This window comes from Mercurialis annua, linkage group LG2 (assembly GCF_937616625.2).
Source record: "Mercurialis annua linkage group LG2, ddMerAnnu1.2, whole genome shotgun sequence".
In the NCBI taxonomy this organism is placed as follows: Eukaryota; Viridiplantae; Streptophyta; class Magnoliopsida; order Malpighiales; family Euphorbiaceae; genus Mercurialis; species Mercurialis annua.
In genome coordinates this window covers 1860409-1878757 of record NC_065571.1, presented here as the reverse complement: position 1 = coordinate 1878757, position 18349 = coordinate 1860409, and the positions used below count along the sequence as shown (strand labels likewise).

Sequence of the window (18349 nt, the reverse complement as noted above, 5' to 3'; positions counted from 1 at the left end):
ATGAACATTGCCTATTGTTCACTAGTAGTTATAGTGCTTCATCCATTAACTTTTCAATTTTTATTTCGCAAATAAGTTTGATTATCAAAGCGAAACTTGAAAACAAATTGAACTTTTATTTTTTTCACTAATTTAACTTATCCAATCTTAAACACGATTTATCTAATTAGCAAAAATAAATGGGAGAAAACAAAAAACATGAAACCATAATTATTTAACTATAATAGAAAAAGGAAATTGAAGATTCAAATGAAAATTTTAAAATTCGAGTAATGTAGAATCTAAGTAAGCTCAAGTTATTTTTAGGACTAGCAGCATCAGATCCACCAGACGTCAAATTTAAAACACAAAAATAACAGGTGTGATACCACAAATACCATTTTGATCCCATCCACCAAATTTAAACATAACCAACCAAATGTAGGTTTCAACTGCTTTTTTAAAATTTCTTTTATTTGTATCAAATAGTATCACTTATACAAATAATTGACATATTTATCTATATCTATCTGTATTATATATTAAAATATGATAGAGGTCTAAACAAATACTTTCATAATTAAAAAAATGTAAAACTATTAAATAATTTATTTAAAATTTTAATCAAGATAGATAACTTGTAATAAATTATTTTCTATTATTTGATTCTAATTTTTTTGTTCATTTCCAACGAATAATAACTTTTAAAATTATTTTTTATACATCTTTTATTTAGAATTCACTTATAAATTTATATTTATTGCTATCTATTTCATAATATAACAAAAAAACAAAATTCAATAACTGTAGTAATTAGAATATATCTAAAAAAATTATAAAAATTATAAAAACAATAAAATTTATAATATTATCAAATTAATAAGTTGTTTTAATTTTTATAATAAATTAATAATATATATTAACGAATCACGTTACGAATAACGTAAAACAACACTAATATTTGAAATATTTATAGGAAAGAGTTTTTGAAATTGTTTACCCAACAAATGTTGAAAACAAAATAAAATCTTCAAATAAACAAAAAAAAAAGATGAAATAAAAAAAAAATAACGGTAGGAGATCTGAGAGGAGCGAGAACAAACCGCGACACATCGCCCTCCTTTCTTTGTCCTCCTCCGATCTCACCGCTCCCGGAAAATTAGAAACCCAAACAAATCTCTTAAAATTCAAATCAATTCGGAAATTTACTTAGCCGTTGTAAAATTCAAATCAATTGATCTTAACAGAACAGTTTAGGTTTGGGATTCTGAATTTTTTTAATTGTTTGTAATTAGATTGAATTGAATTAATTCGGTTTTGGTGGATGGTTTGATTGGATTTTGGATTGGGGAAACGGTTCAATGGCGTCGGCTCAGGTGTTGCCGAGCTCACGAAAACAGGAGCATCTTGAAGCCGGAAAACGACGGGTAATGCTCTTTAATTTGTTTGATCAGTGAATTTAGTTACCTTATTTTTGCTATTATCTTAGCTTAATTATTTGGTTTAGAATTAAAATTTTAGTACCTTCAATTGTAAACTGCAATGTTTTATTTGATGTGGTGCTGCTACTGTGGGTTGTTTATTTTAATTTAGCAAATGCAGTTTGATTTTTTTTTCTTTTTAGCATTTTGCTCAATGCAGCTCAGGTTATTTTTTTTATTAGTTGTATCAAACTTATGAGCCGGATTTAGACTGCGAATCTATTAAACAGCTATTATATCTCGTTTTCAGACCCGACAAACTGAATTACCTAGTAAATTAAGAAATAACTTATTTTGGATATGATCATGTAGAGAGCATAATCTCATTGATATACATGCATTTGGTGGGTGTATTGGTGTGATTAAACTTGGATTATTAGTAGCTCCGGGTAATTTTTGAATTTTAACTTCCAAGTTTTGTCATCTTTTCAGATTTTAATTGTTACTACTGACATCGTTGCTGTATTTTTCAGCTGTTTATGTTCACTCTTTTACTTATTTGAAGCTTGATATATGAATAACTTTATTCTGTTTTTTAAGCTTTAACTAGCCATTACTTCAATATGCATAAGTTGTGACCAATAATTGCAATATGATGATCCTTGGAGTTTAGAAATAACAGTCTCCTTCTTGAACTTCTTTGCATTAAAGTTGTATGTCAACTTTCTCATATTTGGCAGTAGAATTTGTTTACATATTCTCTCATCTTTCATTTTCTTTTCTGTTTAGTTCAATTATTTTCAATTATTAAAATACATGTAGCATCTAGAATTATGATCTCCTTATTTTAGTTTTTCTTATGCATACGTTTTGTTCTTTTGTTTTGTTTTTGCAGCTGGAGGAGTTTCGCAAGAAAAAGGCCGCAGAACGAGCCAAAAAAGCTCCCGCCTCGAGCCCAACAGTGGCATCTGATGTTATAGTTGATAACAAGAAACCTTTAGAGACTGAAAGTGTCAGGCTTACAAATATAGATGGAGCTGGAACATCTGATCGGCCTGGAAGCATTGATGCAACTATCAGTAATGACAACAACACAATTAGTACCACGTCAAAAGTTGAGCAAGGTTTATTTATACATGCAGATACCAGGCCTCCATCAACTAGTCATGCCAAGACATCTTTGCAAGATACATTGCACACACATGAAAATAATTATGACTTTATAAGTTCTGGTGCTTCGGGATTTGCAGGAGCAGCCGATGTCAAATATAGTCCTGGGACTGATGAATTAAATAATGGCTTCAACACATATGATGGAAGCCATGGTAGAGTGCCAGACAGTAGCTTGTCACACAATTTTATTGCTCCAGGATCACAAGAAAGTCATGTTTATTCTAGCAGTTTTAGTCAATCTAACCCATTCCAGTCAACAGAAAACAATAGGTTTATAAAGGATTCCACATCTTCCTCACCTTATGGCTCGGCTTTTCAACCGCAAAATGAGATCAATTATGCCGGCACATTGGCCACTGGTAGTATGCGCTTTCCTACTTTAAATGTAATTTTTTTAGTCTAGTTTTCCATTTCCACCTGTTTGTATGACATGGTTATGGGTTTTGTACTTTATTTTATGAGTACGATTTGGGGAATTAAGCATCTTCATTTGTTTTGGTGCTTTGTAGACTTTACTCAAAGTAATAACAACTTGAGAGGGTCTGGTCGTGAAACTGAGCAAGGTTTACATGGGGGAATGCACTTCAATGGTTCGTTAAGTTCAGATTTTGGGGGAAATACTTTTAGTAGCTCACCTGGTGGTTTTCCTAGTGCATATGGTAAAGACACACAAACATCTGAATCATTTGGTTCTGATTCAGATACGAGGAGCTCCTTGAATCATACTCAACTATTTTCTGGAACATCTGAACCTAATTCTAGGAGATCTCGTCCATCCTTCCTTGATACGCTTAATGTGAATAGAGCTTCGTCGGGGACTTCATTCCAACCAACTGAGCAAAGGAGGGAGTCATTTTTGTCCAGTGCCCTAAAATCAGATGGCATTGGTGGTCTAGGATCATCTACCTTTCAGAAGCCACCAGTGGAGACTCAAACTGTAGGACAGCATCCAGTTACGTTTTCCGTCGCTTCTAGTAACGGGGTAGATCCAGTGATGTCAGCCGAAAATAGTTGGAAGAGAGAGCATGAATTATTTTCATCTAAACAAAATGAAGATTTTTCTACATTGGAACAGGTACTTAGTTTTTATAGGTTTTCTACGGTATCTGCTTTGTTTATTAGTTAGTCAAGATGTTGACATTAAATTGCTGTTGATCTCATTAAGTTCAAATTTCATACGTAGTTAGTTTGATCATATGGTTCTTGATGCGGTAAATCCGTAAATTGTAATGTGGCATAAGGAGTGTTAAGTTTGTATTGAAATCTTAGCCAATTGGAATATTGCCATAAATTGTCCTTTTACAATTACATATCCTTTTCTATATGATGTGTTTCGGGTTTTAATTTGCATCATCTCTAGCGTTTTTTTTACGGAACAGATCCATTGCAGTATGCAACGACTGTGGATTACCTGGTTAATAGCCTATGTAGTTTTCTTGCAATACCCTCTCATGTCTAGTTGTTGGCCTTGTTTACCCTGATATGGGGTGTAGGTGGGTTTGGGAAGTGGTTGTCGGTCCTTCTAATATAGCATCTGTAACACGATTTTCAACGTCCTGCAGACTCTGGTTAAAGATTTGAAGCAGCAAATTTGATGATTTTGTTCTTGGTGCCTTAAATAGTTATGTTTTATAGACAGTTAAGCATATCACATTTGGTCTGTTCATATTTATGTTTTTTCTATTATAATCATTTGTCTGCATCTATTCCGGTTTTTCTGAGTTTGTTGTTTTAGATTCTCTGCGTACTTTATTTCTGATCCCTTTTTTTCTTTGTTCCATGCTGCAGCATATCGAAGACTTGACACAAGAAAAATTTTCTTTGCAACGAGCTCTTGAAGCTTCTCGCGCATTGGCAGAGTCCCTCGCTGCTGAAAATTCATCACTAACAGATAATTATAATCAACAGGTAGTTTCATGACACATGATTCTTGTGGCATTATTTCTCTCCCGAAATTTATCAGTTAATTGTCTTTAAAATTCTAAAATACAGCTATTCTTGGAATAATATGTCAACTATGCTAGAAAATTATTATTTTTCTATTTCCAATGAATTGTTATGTTGTGTATTAGGAGTGCTTGTGTTATACAGTTGGTTGGATATGTATAGATATAAAAGGAGACAGTTTGCAGATTCTCAAAACAAAATTACTTAGTAATAGCCTGTGTAGTCTGGAAAGGTATTGGCCAATCCAATTTTTCCGAACAGTGATCTGGCAGTCTGTAATTTGCCTAGGCCCATTTTGTTTAAATTTTTATATTGGTTTTGCGGCCTATCTTTTGATCATTATGATAAGCACTTATTTTTATTTAATTGTATCTCATTTTTTGTAATTTTATATTTGTTTACTTATTTGCTTGTTTGCTTACTTGTTCAACAGAGAAATAATGTCAACCAATTGAAATCTGACATGGAGAATTTGCAAGAAGAAATCAAGGTCCATTTGGTCAGTAATAACTTTTTTTTCATGTTTACAGTTCCCCAATCATGCATCTATATGTGCTCCTGTATCCGTGCTCTTGCTTGCTTTCTGTGTTACTAGTCTAGACTTTACTTTTCAGGATCAGGTTAAGACTTGTAAAGTGGTTGCTCAAAGAATGAGCTGGCCCTCATGATACTTTCACTACTATTTTAATGTTAAATGCCTTTTCTGCTATATCAGTGTGCTTGACTAAAATCGGGATTTTTATTTTGTGGGTACTGGTGCCACTTGATTCTTCACATTGTTTTTCTTCCTCTTCTCAGCCCTAATGCTTGTATGGCTTGAATAATTCATCTGTTTTTAATATGCCAATTTGTTCAATAGTTTAAACTTGCATTGCTGTGTGGACATTGATGTTAGCAGGCGGAACTTGAGTCTGTCCAAATGGAATATGGAAATGCAAAACTTGAGTGTAATGCTGCTGATGAGCGAGCTAAAATATTGGCTTCTGAGGTCATTGGCTTGGAAGAGAAGGTAGTAATTTTTCCTGGTATCCTTTGTTCGATTTCTTCTTCATTGTCTCTGGTGCCTAAAAATTTTGTGGACTTCCTAGAATAATTGGATCGAATTTGATATTTGCAACATTTGACTAGACCCTATTCAGTATGCAACTTTTTGTTCTTTCCCTTCATTTTCAAGTTTGCAATTAGAGCATGTTTTAATCTCTGCATATGCATGGAGGTCATGTCAGTTTGGCTGCAAAGCAATTCTACAAGATCTGTGTTTTAAATTTAAAAACTGGTTGCTTATATTTGCTCTGATAATCATTGGAGGCAGTTTGGTTAGTTTATAAGAAAAAAATAAATATAACTCTTTAGATGCAGAATACAGTTAAATTTATTCTAGATATAGTTATGCTGGTTTTATCAGTAAATTATATTGATCATTGTCGCATGAAGAAACAAGTTGGATTATGCACACTGGAGTTTTTGTAATGACCAGGAAGGTCAACCACACAGAACATACACATACACAATGCTTCTTCTTTTTGGGGCACTGGCTACTATTTTTCTTTGCTCAAGTGGTGTAATTAATTTATGTAGGCACTCAGATTAAGGTCTAATGAATTAAAGCTGGAGAGGCAATTGGAGAATTCACATGCTGAAATCGCTTCATCCAAGTATGCTTTTCCTTTTAGTTTGACTATGCATCTTCAGCTTAACTTGATTTCATGCGTTCTTACATCCTGTTTAAAGTATTACATCTCTACTGTGTAATGGTTGTTTTAGATGTTACTGTAAGTTTTTCTTTTTTGGGTGGGTGGTTGTTTTAGATGCTTCTGTAAGTTTTTTTTTTGTGATGGTCGTGGAGTGGATGCTGTTCTAGGTACTTTTAAATTGGACGCTCTTATTATTTACTGCCCTTGACTTTTCTATGGATATATGATTGAACTGTATTCTAAACAGTTTTTAGGATAGACTATGTACAAATACTCTCTTTTTTGAAGTCCTTCCTTTCCCACATTTCATTTAGGACTCTAGGTATTTTTGCTTCTGTACGCGAACCAAGAGCATTTTATAGCCCAGACTTATTGCTTTACCCTTAAACTCAGCGACATGCTGAGTGGAACTCTTTTTTTGATATTATTTTTAATTATTTCCTTTTCAATTGGCGATAGTTTGCTGTAGTCCTGGGTTATCCCTCAATTGCTTACAGTCACTAACATTCATTTGGCTGACAACTACAACTCATTCTAACTTTTGCAGAAAGAAGATGTCCAGCCTAGAGAGAGAGCGTCAGGACTTGCAATTAACAATTGATGCTCTTAAAGAAGGTTTTTATTTATTATTAAAGAACTGCTTGTTTTCATTTGAGCACGACATAGTACATACCTTTCTATCTTCATCTCTTAATTGTAGATTTCCATCACATTCTATTAGACATCATCTTTAAGAACATTTAATTAATTCAGTAAAGCCTGTTGATTAAACAAAATCCTTAATGCATATGTGAGTTTTAATGATTTGCTTAAAGATTGTTACGACCGATTGACAGATATCATGTAAAAAGTAGATTGTTTGTTATGGAATGGGCCAACTAACTCTTCATAATGAAATGCCTAACCATCCAAAATAGAGTATGAATTGTCTAAGATGCCCTGATCCTTATCTTAAGCACAAATTATGAAAAAGGAGATTGATATTTTAAATTGTTGCAAATGTTACACATATTTTTATTGGTTCTGTTTAACTAATTGTCAATTTTATATTTCAGAGAAGAAATTATTGCAATCCAAGCTACGAAAAGCTTCAGCTAGTGGAAAGTCTATTGATATTAGCCAGAGTGCCAGCAGTAAGAAAGATATGTCTACATCAACAGAAGATTTAGGTGAACTTTTTTCTCTATTTGTCTACATCAAAGACGATGAAATACCTGTTCTAGCCAGTCTTAGAAACCTGATTAGATGGACAGTTTTAAGCCATAACTTCTCGAGTGTCTCCTTTATTGTGCCTGAACCCCTGCCCCTCCTTTTATTATGGCTCTTGCATGCCCTTTGTCTTGTGGACTGTGGACTGGAAGTTTGAAGTTCATTCTTAGTTGACTATTGATATGAGGGTTTCCTTTAATAGTCGTTTGTCTTGTTGCATTGGTGATAACTTTCACACATTGCTAAACTAAAATATAATTTCCCTTATCTACTTTGATGAGTTCAGTTTATATATAGTTCTAGATTTGAACGTGTTCTTTATTGAATTGGGAGGGCTTAGCTGAAATACTTCAGCTTTGGGGTGCAGTTGGTTGTCCATGTCGACCTATTGGTAAATGGGTGAGGCTTTTTAGTCTTGCATTTAAATAGCAGGGAATCACATTAATGAGTCAATCTATGATCAGTATAGTTGGCCATCATTGATACTCATCTTGTCATCTCAAATAAAATCGAGGTCTGAAATAATTTTTTTTTCTTTATGAGAATGTGAGACTTGACTTCTTGATAGGATCCTGTTTATTTTGATCCTTTAAAGTTTTTTTGTTTTTGTTTTGAAGTCTTTGCTTCTTATCTCGATTGAAATTGCAGATGTGATTCCTGACCATTCCAACCAGGAGATCCGTGATACTGCATCTCTTATGGAAAGTGATACTCCCAGTTTTCCTGTTCTGCCTGGAAATGGTCAGTCAATTCTTGTAGATTCATCTGTTAACATTCCTCCAGACCAGATGAGAATGATTGAGAATATCAACACGTTAATTTCTGAGGTCAGTTTTCAGATTTTTGTTGTTTCTTGAAATGAGATGCCTTTTTTGCTTCGGGAGTTCTTTATCTTTCCTTTTGTTCTCCCTCTCCTCTTTTTGAAAGTAATAAGACTTGCTGGAGCAACTGAAGTAGATGTTGAAGTCGATACTAAGAAATGGCTCTTTTGTGATACAGTTAGCATTGGAGAAGGAAGAATTGGTTCAATCTCTAGCATCTGAGTCATCTGAACGTTCCAGGTTGAAGGTAACATTTTAGCTGAAATATGAGACAAGATTTTCCACCACTATAAAGCAGAAAAGCTTGGCAAAGTTTTCACGTACTAGGAAGTGGGCATTTAATTTGACTATGCTTGTACTTTTTTGGATTTCTTTGAAGTCTTGGAATAGAAATTGACCAACATTTTCAATCAGATGATCACTTGCAGTCCCTTATGTTCTCCAAGTCGTTCAAATACAGGAACTGCAATACCAAATACAAGAAGCCGATTTTTTATGGTAGTATAAGTGTCATAAAATAGAAAAATAAGGTTTTTTAATCCTAACACGGGCACCAAGAATTTTAAAGATCAAGAAAATTTTATATTTGATTAATATCTATTTTAAAGATGTTGGTCAGATTTCTATTCTAATTTTTGGGCGATTTGTTCCGATTTGTATTCGCCTGGTCAGTAGTTACTAGTTTGTTTAGAATGTTTATTTTGTTAGCTTGTGTTGACCATGATGTATTCTTTTGAATGAAAAGGTTTTAAATGACGAGATGTCGCGTAAACTTGAGGCTCAAACTCAAAGATTAGAGCTTTTGACTGCTCAAAGCATGGCAAATGAGAATATCCAAGCAAGATTACCTGATTCTCGTACCATGCATGAGACTACTACATATGCAGATGAAGGTGATGAGGTATGGCATTTATAACCAACTCATTTTCTTAATGAAACAAATGTTTAGAGCAGTCTATGGATGTTGCAACCTTATATTATGAGTCCTTCAGAATTCTAGAACTTCTAGTTTCTAAAAAATCTATGCTTCTCGCTGAAATGTGATTATCAAGATTGAATATGTTTCTCTTGCTTCACGATGTCTAAAGTTAAAATTGTACTCCTTCGTCCCAGATTATTAGGCAGTCCAGGACAAACACAAATATTAGAAATTTATTATATTTAGAGAAAAAGAGTTATTTTATTAAAAAAAAATACCATAATTATCCTTATTTAATGTAGTAACAAGTAGCAACTTGTAGTCGTTTAGTATCTTTTGTCTTCTTTTAAACCTATTCTATTATAATTAATGACAACTGCTCATTTAAGATATAAATGACTGACTATAATTCGGGACAAGAAAAATGAATTTCAATTTGGGACACGGATATTTAGGACATAGATAAACTCGGAAAAGCTTTTGTGAACTAATGCGTTCATTGATGCACTTATTTCTTCTAAATAGGTGGTGGAAAGGGTTTTGGGATGGATAATGAAGCTCTTTCCCGGAGGACCATCAAAACGAAGAACGAGTAAACTTCTTTGATACATGCAGTCAACAGAAACGCTTGTTACTATGTAGTTTCATCGTCACACACCCGTTGTTTTGGCAATGTGAGAGAAGAGGCCTTAATATGTATATTTCGAGCTTAGTTATACCATCTATTATTTTATTTTTTGTTGGTAACACAAGAAATAGAAAAATAGTGTGTTTCCAGTAAGCCTTCCCATTGATTTGGGAAATTAATTTGTCATTGTTTTTATGAATGACAAGAAGAAAGTCCCTTAGTTGCTGTAATGGTTTTGTGTTAAAGAAATTAAATGGGACATTTGTTTTGCTATGGAAGGGATTGAAACTAATGAATACACAAATTACAGACTTCAATGTGCATTTGTTTCACTGTAAAAGATGGAAAATTGTGTTTATAAGTCGGACTGATCTGATCTGAGTTTTCAATAGCTTGGCTACAAATTAAATTATGAATTTTAGCATATTTTACAATTATTATATGTTGAATATGGAATATCAATTTTTTATAATATGAATGTCGAGTTGTCTTTTTAATATTTAATTTTCTATTGGACTGGACAATTAGTAATTTTTGATTGAACAGATGCAGCACTCCATTGAAATCCGATTTTAAAACGCTAAAGTGAAAGTTAAAAGAGAAATTATGAAAATGGACTAAAATTGGTCATATAATTTTTAATATCTTAAAAAAAAATAGTTTTGTATGCTTTATATTTTTATATTGAAAAGTTTTAATTTTGTATGCTTAGTATCACAATATATCAGTCATGTATCTATATTACTAGTAAAAATAAAAGTGGAAAAAGTGAGTGATATAAATTTGTTAGGTAAAATTGAGCAATTTTTGAAATTTAAGGAGTTTTTTGTGAATAGTATTGTGGGTTTTCAAGCAAATAGCTACTATTTCTAAAAGATGAATCTTTTTAAAATACTAAAGAATTTCCCATCAACAATTTCAACCAACAATAAACCCCTAAAAAAAAATTTGTTTCATATGCCAATCAACAATAAAAGAAAACTATTTAAGTGGCACCCTCAACTTTCAAACAATGTAGACATATCGTCTTAAAGTGGTAGTTATACTCAATTAACTTCGTCTTTTCAAATTAGCTTATAACAAATTATTAATTGAGGGTTAGTATACAAATTGAAGAGACAAATTATAAAAATAAAACTAATTAACTATAACTACCAACGTTAAAATTAATTTGTGTATAAAATTAATTTATATATTAATCGTTTATTGCTTACAAGTTGAGAGTTAACTCTAAAAAAAAATATCTTCTTATTGAACTCCAATTTTTCCCATTAATACGGCGTCGTTGAACAATCAATTTAACGCCACAAATCCACGGCCATGTCTGGTGCAGAACGTAGCTAGCTCACTCACTCTACAGTTCAAAAATGAGCAGTAGTGTACTCTGCAAGCTCTCATATCCTATCATCATCTCCTCCTCATCATCTTCCCCTTCCAAAGGTAACCCAATTCTCCATTACATATTATAAATTAATCTCCATTTATAAGCTTCATTAATTTTATTGTTGTCTTTGAAACAGATACAAACTCCAGTTCAAACTCCTCAAATAAGTCAGTGAAGCTAAGAGATGACTGGAGGCAACGCTCCAAACCCATCCCACCTGGTGGAACTTATCCTGCTAAAGACCATTGCAGGTCTAACTGTTTTTCTTTTATATAATAGCACGGACATTTCATTCGATCAGTGTTTTCCGTGAACTGCTGAAAACTTGGCGTTTCGGACACGAAACTTCAAGAAGCACGGAAATTTTGACAAAGTTGGGTTTTTTCGTTTCGGAAATTAGATACTCATAGGAAATGTTTCGGGCTGTTTCGATAAATTTAAAAAATTAGGCAGTCGTAAACAAATCCTAGAAAATTCTCGACCGATAATTTTTTTAATCAATTGCCTGCATTTTTTTATTATTCACATTATCTACCATAAATTTTATCTTCTTAATTTTGTTGGGTTTAGTTATGTATTATTTATTTTATTAATTGACGTAAATATATTTATGAAATTTAATATATATAACATTTTATGATTTTAAATATTATAAATGTAGCCCTATATTTTTATGATTTACATGTTTCCCCTCATTTCGTGTATTTCATTTAAAAAAAAATCTGTTTCTTGTCGTTTCCGTTTCCTATTTCGTGCTACTAGTTCATTTTTAACATAGGAAGCTCTAAAATAACACCATTTCATCGTGTCCATGTCCAAGTATCTCGTTTCTCCATGTCCGTGTTAGAAATTATTTGTTGTCCTTTTTCTTTTACTTTTTTTTATTTACTTGCTGTTTTTTTCTTGTTTACAGTCAATGTGGGTTGTGTGATTCTTATTATATTGCTCATGTCAAGAATGCTTGTGCTTTTCTTGGAGATGGAATGTCTAGAATTGAAGTAAGTTCTTTGAATTTGTGTTTGTTTGTTTGTTTTTGGGCGTGTGAATATTTGATAAATGATTATCTTGTTCAGAATTTGGAGCCTGTTGTCCATGGCAGAGGGAGAAAATCTGATTCTTCGGATGAGATGTACTTAGGGGTCCATGAAGAGTTGTTGTATGCTCGTAAAACTACGCCTGTTGAAGGTATCGTTTTCTCATTGGCTTGTTTGGAAAAACAAATCATTTGAATGAGTTTGATTATAAATTTGTAAAATATGTTAAGTTTGGTCGATTTGATTTGTTTTTCTCAATGCCTTTTTTAATATATTTTTAAAGTAGAAAGAATTAATTTCTAGGATCAATAACCTTTTCAAAGATGATAATTGACTAAATATACTCTTGAATATTTAGACTTTCCAAACACACAATATCCTAATGTAATCTTTTGCATTTATTTTCACCTTATATGAGTTCTTTAAATGTTCATTTTTTTTTTCAACAACTTCAATTACCCTTGTTTTCATTGTACAAACTATGTTGTTCAATCCAAATAATGCCAAGTCTTCTCAAATGAACCCGTCCCTTCAATGGGCTACTGCTGAAAGCTAGTAAAAGAAATACTCAAATTCATTTTCTAAACTAGGCTCAGTTCGTTGCAGTTTATGGACTTTTCATATTTTCTGCATGTAACTCTCTTGGAATGCAGGAGCTCAATGGACAGGGATTGTGACTACCATTGCAATCGAGATGCTGAAAGCTGACATGGTTGATGCTGTTATATGTGTACAAAGGTGGGGCTATAAATTTATATCAATGAAATGAGCTTAGTTGGTTATATAGATTTATTTTAGACGCTGTTGATTGAGCTCATGAACTTCCTCTGATTCCTTTTATGTTTGTCGATACAGTGACCCAGATGACAGATTCTCTCCACGGCCTGTACTAGCCAGGTTTTTCTATTACATCTTTTGTTTTGGAGCATGGCCTTCTCTATTTGTTTATTTGATTCTAAATTTTCATTTGCTTATTTACGTGGGGTTTCTCATTTAATCGGTGATCTTCCATCTTGTTTTGTAATAGGACACCGGAGGAAGTTCTAGCTGCTAAAGGAGTCAAGCCAACATTATCTCCTAATCTTAATACTCTTGCAATGGTTGAGGTGCTTTACAACTGGGCTTATAACTGATTTATTTGATACTTTTATTTTACTCTCCCTCTAAAGATTTCCTTGTGGATTACTGGTATTTGAACTTATTTTCCCTCCTAAATCATGGGGGAAGGATAGATTTGAGTTGATGGCCCTCTTATATGATTAAGTTTATTGGGATAACTAAACAAATTCGAGTAGGTCATTTTATTTCTTTACCTTTTTCTGTCTTTGGACTTGGTATGACTTAAAAAAGAACTCACAGATCTTCTAAGTCATTCTTTGAGTTCCTAGCCATAACAATGATTTGAAATAAATGATCCTCTAAAGATAAAAGTTTCGAATGGTTCACTACATTTCTCCATGCTGACTTGTAACTTACCCTTTTTAGGCATTAGGAAATGATATCATATATCATCCAGGGAATGTCGACCATTTGCCATCCATATGCATTAGACTGATTTGAAGTTGTTTGTAAATTTAAAAAACAAACTGAATTCTTGACTAAAATGGGGAGAAATATTAATCACCGAACTTAAGGTTACCACATTGCATCTAGTAAGTGGTGTATTTCATGAATTTTGCTATTTAAGTCTGTAAGCTGAAGACTGACTTTTCGTACTAGCTAAATTGACTGTAAAAAATTTATTCGATCCTGAAATCCTAAGTTAGTTTGAAAATGTAGTGAGGGAGAGATGACTGTTTTTCTTTTCTAACCAGGCAGCAGGTGTGAAACGTCTTCTTTTCTGTGGTGTTGGTTGCCAAGTGCAGGGTATAACTGAATTGTCTCTGGCAATTTCTTTTTTTAGTTTGCTTTTTTCCTTATTGTGACTAGTACTATCGTAATGCAGATTGATTTCTTAAACTGCAGCGTTAAGATCTGTAGAGCACCATTTAAACTTGGAGAAGCTTTATGTACTAGGCACCAATTGTGGTAATCCAAAGCTTTATGTTCTGTTTTTTGAATTTGCAAATTGCAATATCATTTTTATTTTTCCTATGTTTCTGGCTCTACCTGGAGCATGCCAGGTTGTATGTTTTTAACTTGCATATACTTACCATTCCGCCAATGAATTTAAGCCACAGCTGATACTTTATTTTTCAACAGTGGATAATGGACCTCGAGAAGGGCTTGATAAGTTTTTAAAAGCCGCAAGTGATGATCCAGAAACAGTTCTTCATTATGAGTTTATGCAAGATTACAAGGTTTCTGCTAATTAATGTTTTGTCTTGGACATTTGCTCTATTCAACTACCTATGTATATTGGGGATCAGTGATTGCTGATCCTTATGTTTATAACTTTTTTCCGTGCTTATCGACTGGTAGACAGAGAACACCATTCAAAAGATAGCTTGTTTTTGTTATGTCTAATTTGGTTAGAAAACGTGAATGCAAAGTTTTGCTGGGTGGAGGGTAGAGATGCATAGTTTTGTTGCTTGCATATTTTCTTTGTTATGTTAAAAGTACGATTATCTTGTGAATATTTTTCTATTGCGTAAAGATTGATCCTTTCTGGGATCCTTGTAGGTCCACTTGAAGCACTTGGATGGTCGAATTGAAGAGGTAAAACTTACCCTCTTTTTTGGTCTTGGTCTAACTCTCAAAATATTTGCGGCTTCATCTCTTATCCAATCTTTACTAAAGCAGGTTCCTTATTTCTGTCTACCAGCCAACGATTTAGTTGATGTTATTGCTCCATCTTGCTATAGGTAAATCTTGTTCTTTGTGTATAGATGCATAGATATAGATAGATTACTAAAAGTTCTGTTTCTGTTCCGCAGTTGTTTTGACTACACAAATGCTTTAGCGGTGAGTTTCTGTCAACTGACTTATAGCCCTAACTTTATTGTGTACCGACTTATATTTTGGCTACATAAACTTAGTTAGCGGTTCGGATTACTGCAACAAAGATTAGTTGCAAGAGCATAGAAAGAACTATTAAGAATTTTTTGTTAAAATGGCGAGGTTCTGCCTTAAAATTGAATTTTCTGTCTCTAGGATATGGTCGTTGGTTATATGGGCGTTCCGAAATATTCTGGAGTTAGCATGACACAGCATCCACAATATGTAACAGTCAGGTGAGATTATATAAAATTCAAGCCTACCGGATTCTATGTTAGTTAATTTTTTATCACTTGCTAATATTGTCAAACAAACAACTGAATTTTCCTGCCTATATAATAATGGTTCACATTGTAGGAATGAAAGAGGAAGAGAAATGCTGGGTTTGGTAAGGGATCTTCTTAAGATTACCCCAACAGTTAGTAGTGTAAGAACCTTTGCTATGTCCTGTTTGTGTTTATTTAGTTACCTCATGAATTTCGACTTATGAATGCAAGAAATATTTCAGGGTGACAGGAGACCATTTGTTATGGAAACTGTGAAGGCAGATGATAATGCTAAGTTAGGTATATAAGGCGTTCTTTTTGTTATATTGCGAAAATATTTCTTATATGCATCCGACACGAAGCCTAATTCTGTTTTTCATCAGGGAAGGGTCCTTCTGAACCTGCACCGAGATTTGTTGGCAATTTTCTAGCTTTTATATTGAACTTGGTGAGATTTATTTATTGTTTATCTTGTTCTATGACACATGTTGTGAGAAAATGACTGATATAATGAATTGGCTCGTTGGAATCAGATTGGCCCAAAAGGTGTGGAATTCGCCCGCTATTCACTGGACTATCATACCATCAGGAACTATTTGTATACAAACCGCGCCTGGGGAAAAGAAAGGTATAACTAAATGAGAATTGATCTTGTCGTATTACATTGGAATTGCTCTTAACATTTACTACTCGTAACATATGCAGAGCTGACCGGCATACACCTTCATATGCTAAGAAAATAGTAGAAATGTACAACCGTAATGGTGAAATTGATAAGATGCTACAGAATAAGTGACTACCAGATGCTATCATGGATGTGACAATTTTTGCGTAGGCGTCGTGTCTGAATGATGACGTTATGCTCCTTGTAGCTTAATCTGGGTTGGAAATTATAGTTTATTGGTCTCACAGTTAAGCTATTTGGTTGATCATCAGAGTCATGTAAAGTTGTGTGTCAATACTAATCATTTAATGAAATATAGCTCTTCATTTTAATATGTCCTTGCACTAGGTAGCACGGAAACGGGAAACGGAAACGATACGAAACGGACACGGGGAAACGAAATTTTTTCAAAATGAAGGACACGAAACGTGGGGAAACATGCAAATAACAAAAATATAGAGATATATTTATAAAAATATTATCTAAAATTTTATAAATATATAAAAAAATATAATATAATTTATATTTGATATTGTGGGCAATGCGAATGTAAAATTTATGGGTAACTAGTTAGATTTTTTTATTTGTGGGTAATGGTTTTAATTTTTTTTACAAATTTTAAATTTTATTATTTACGGAAATGACCCGAAACGTTTCGTACGAGTGTCCAAGAGTTTCCGGTTTCCGAAACATTTCCGAAACGGGAAACACAACTTTGTCGAAGTTTCTGCGCTTCTTAGCTTGCATGTTAATGGGATCATTGTGGCTAGTGTGGAACCATTCTTTATTTCTCTGTTAGCTTTCTCTGTTAGCTTACTGTTGGATATGGCTCATTTTAGACTTGTCCCACATTGTTTAGAAAAGGGACTTGTAATTGTTGAGCTATATACATATAGTGTAGAAATCCCACATTGCTTAGGAGTGGAGGGGTGAGGACTTCCTTAGCCTATAAAAGGGAGTCTCCTCTACCCATTGAAACTCATCCCACAACAAGTCTTATTAACTCCTAAGGCTTAGTTGGTTCTCTCTCGAGTTTGTATTTTGTTACAAACAATTAGTGGAGTATTTTGGGCAGTGCCCGAGGATGTAAGCCGGTCATTTCTGGCTGAACCTCGTTAAAAGGTTGGTGTTCTCTTTATTGTTTATTTATTAGCTAACGCTCAGGCTAGTTGGAGTTATATATTGTGAAGTTATTTATATCGTGTGAAATTCTGTCTAAGGAGTTTGGTACTTAAGTGGTCCGCCTGTGACCCACCATTCTTTCCTGGGAATTTTCCGGTATAATTATTTAGCACAATACGTGATTCGCTAGCGTAATCGATTGAGCTTCCGCAACAATTGGTATCGGAGCTAAGGTTCTATCCTTGGCATATCGGTTAGCTATTAAATAAAAGTTGGAGCAGAAATGTCTGGAAGCAAAAGTCTATCCACGTTGATAGCTTCTTCTTCGGGAAGAATGGCAATGTCAAATGCAAGAATTGCGGTGGAGATTTTTGATGGTACAGGACATTTCGGCATGTGGCAAAGTGAGCTTCTAGACGCTTTATTTCAGCAAGGTCTAGATGTCGCTATTGAAAAAGAGAAACCAGCAGATGTTGATGAGAGAGAATGGAGTAGCATCAATCGTTTAGCATGTGGTACCATTCGGTCATGTCTTTCCAGAGAGCAGAAATATCCTTTCTCAAAGGAAACATCTGCAAGTAGTTTGTGGAAAGCATTGGAGGAGAAATTCTTGAAAAAGAACAGTCAGAATAAGCTTCACATGAAGAAAAGGCTGTTTCGGTTCACGTATCTCCCAGGTACTATTATGAATGAGCACATCACAAATTTCAACCAATTAGTAGCCGATTTGTTGAATTTGGATGTGACGTTTGATGATGAAGATTTGGCTTTGATGTTGTTGGGATCACTTCCTGAAGAGTTTGAGTTTCTTGAAACTACTCTACTTCATGGGAAGGTTGGTGTGTCTCTTAGCGAAGTTTGCGCTGCATTATATAGTTATGAATTGAGAAGAAAAGATAAGAAAGAAAATACTAGTAGTGCAGCAGAAGCTTTGATTGTTAGAGGCCGTTTGAAAAGCCAAACAATTGGAAAGGAAGGGAGATCAAAGTCCCGACCAGAGAAAGATGAATGTGCCTTTTGTCGAGAGAAAGGGCATTGGAAAAAGGATTGTCCCAAATTGAAGAATAAAGGTAAGACTGATAAAGAAAAAGCTGAGTTTGCTTCGAATGTAGCTGAGTGTGACGACGAAGATTCAGATCTTTCATTGGTTG

General features: G+C 33.8%; 2 protein-coding genes across 3 annotated transcripts; both read left to right on the top strand.

The window, feature by feature from the left end:
• The first annotated feature begins 1001 nt into the window (after nt 1-1001).
• On the top strand, nt 1002-10108 carry LOC126666800 (protein BLISTER). 2 transcript variants are annotated; one of them, XM_050359675.2, is made up of 13 exons: nt 1002-1406; nt 2296-2932; nt 3083-3648; nt 4362-4481; nt 4954-5019; nt 5419-5529; nt 6099-6175; nt 6762-6829; nt 7270-7383; nt 8072-8250; nt 8423-8491; nt 8990-9145; nt 9689-10108. In XM_050359675.2, the coding sequence occupies exons 1-13, from the start codon at nt 1341-1343 to the stop codon at nt 9767-9769; spliced, it is 2310 nt and encodes a 769-aa protein (XP_050215632.1). In that variant the 5' UTR covers nt 1002-1340; the 3' UTR covers nt 9770-10108. The 2 variants fall into 2 exon arrangements, with proteins under 2 accessions (XP_050215632.1, XP_050215631.1); XM_050359674.2 differs by having other exon boundaries at nt 5416-5529.
• Nucleotides 10109-11081: 973 nt separating this feature from the next.
• On the top strand, nt 11082-16408 carry LOC126666802 (7-hydroxymethyl chlorophyll a reductase, chloroplastic). The gene is made up of 19 exons (XM_050359676.2): nt 11082-11231; nt 11312-11426; nt 12089-12173; nt 12249-12360; nt 12863-12947; nt 13065-13106; nt 13237-13315; nt 14024-14075; nt 14175-14237; nt 14412-14509; nt 14832-14867; nt 14952-15013; nt 15086-15113; nt 15303-15382; nt 15504-15573; nt 15655-15712; nt 15796-15860; nt 15946-16040; nt 16118-16408. The coding sequence occupies exons 1-19, from the start codon at nt 11159-11161 to the stop codon at nt 16206-16208; spliced, it is 1389 nt and encodes a 462-aa protein (XP_050215633.1). The 5' UTR covers nt 11082-11158; the 3' UTR covers nt 16209-16408.
• The last annotated feature ends 1941 nt before the right edge of the window (nt 16409-18349 follow it).

Excerpts from the sequence above, each read along its gene's own strand:
- LOC126666800 (XM_050359674.2), top strand. The coding sequence starts at position 1,341 with ATGGCGTCGGCTCAGGTGTTGCCGAGCTCACGAAAACAGGAGCATCTT. Across the intron at positions 5,530-6,098 it reads TCATTGGCTTGGAAGAGAAG|GCACTCAGATTAAGGTCTAA; the intron begins GTAGTAATTTTT and ends TAATTTATGTAG. Across the intron at positions 8,492-8,989 it reads CTGAACGTTCCAGGTTGAAG|GTTTTAAATGACGAGATGTC; the intron begins GTAACATTTTAG and ends TTGAATGAAAAG.
- LOC126666802 (XM_050359676.2), top strand. The coding sequence starts at position 11,159 with ATGAGCAGTAGTGTACTCTGCAAGCTCTCATATCCTATCATCATCTCC. Across the intron at positions 15,383-15,503 it reads CCACAATATGTAACAGTCAG|GAATGAAAGAGGAAGAGAAA; the intron begins GTGAGATTATAT and ends TTCACATTGTAG. Across the intron at positions 15,574-15,654 it reads TTACCCCAACAGTTAGTAGT|GGTGACAGGAGACCATTTGT; the intron begins GTAAGAACCTTT and ends GAAATATTTCAG.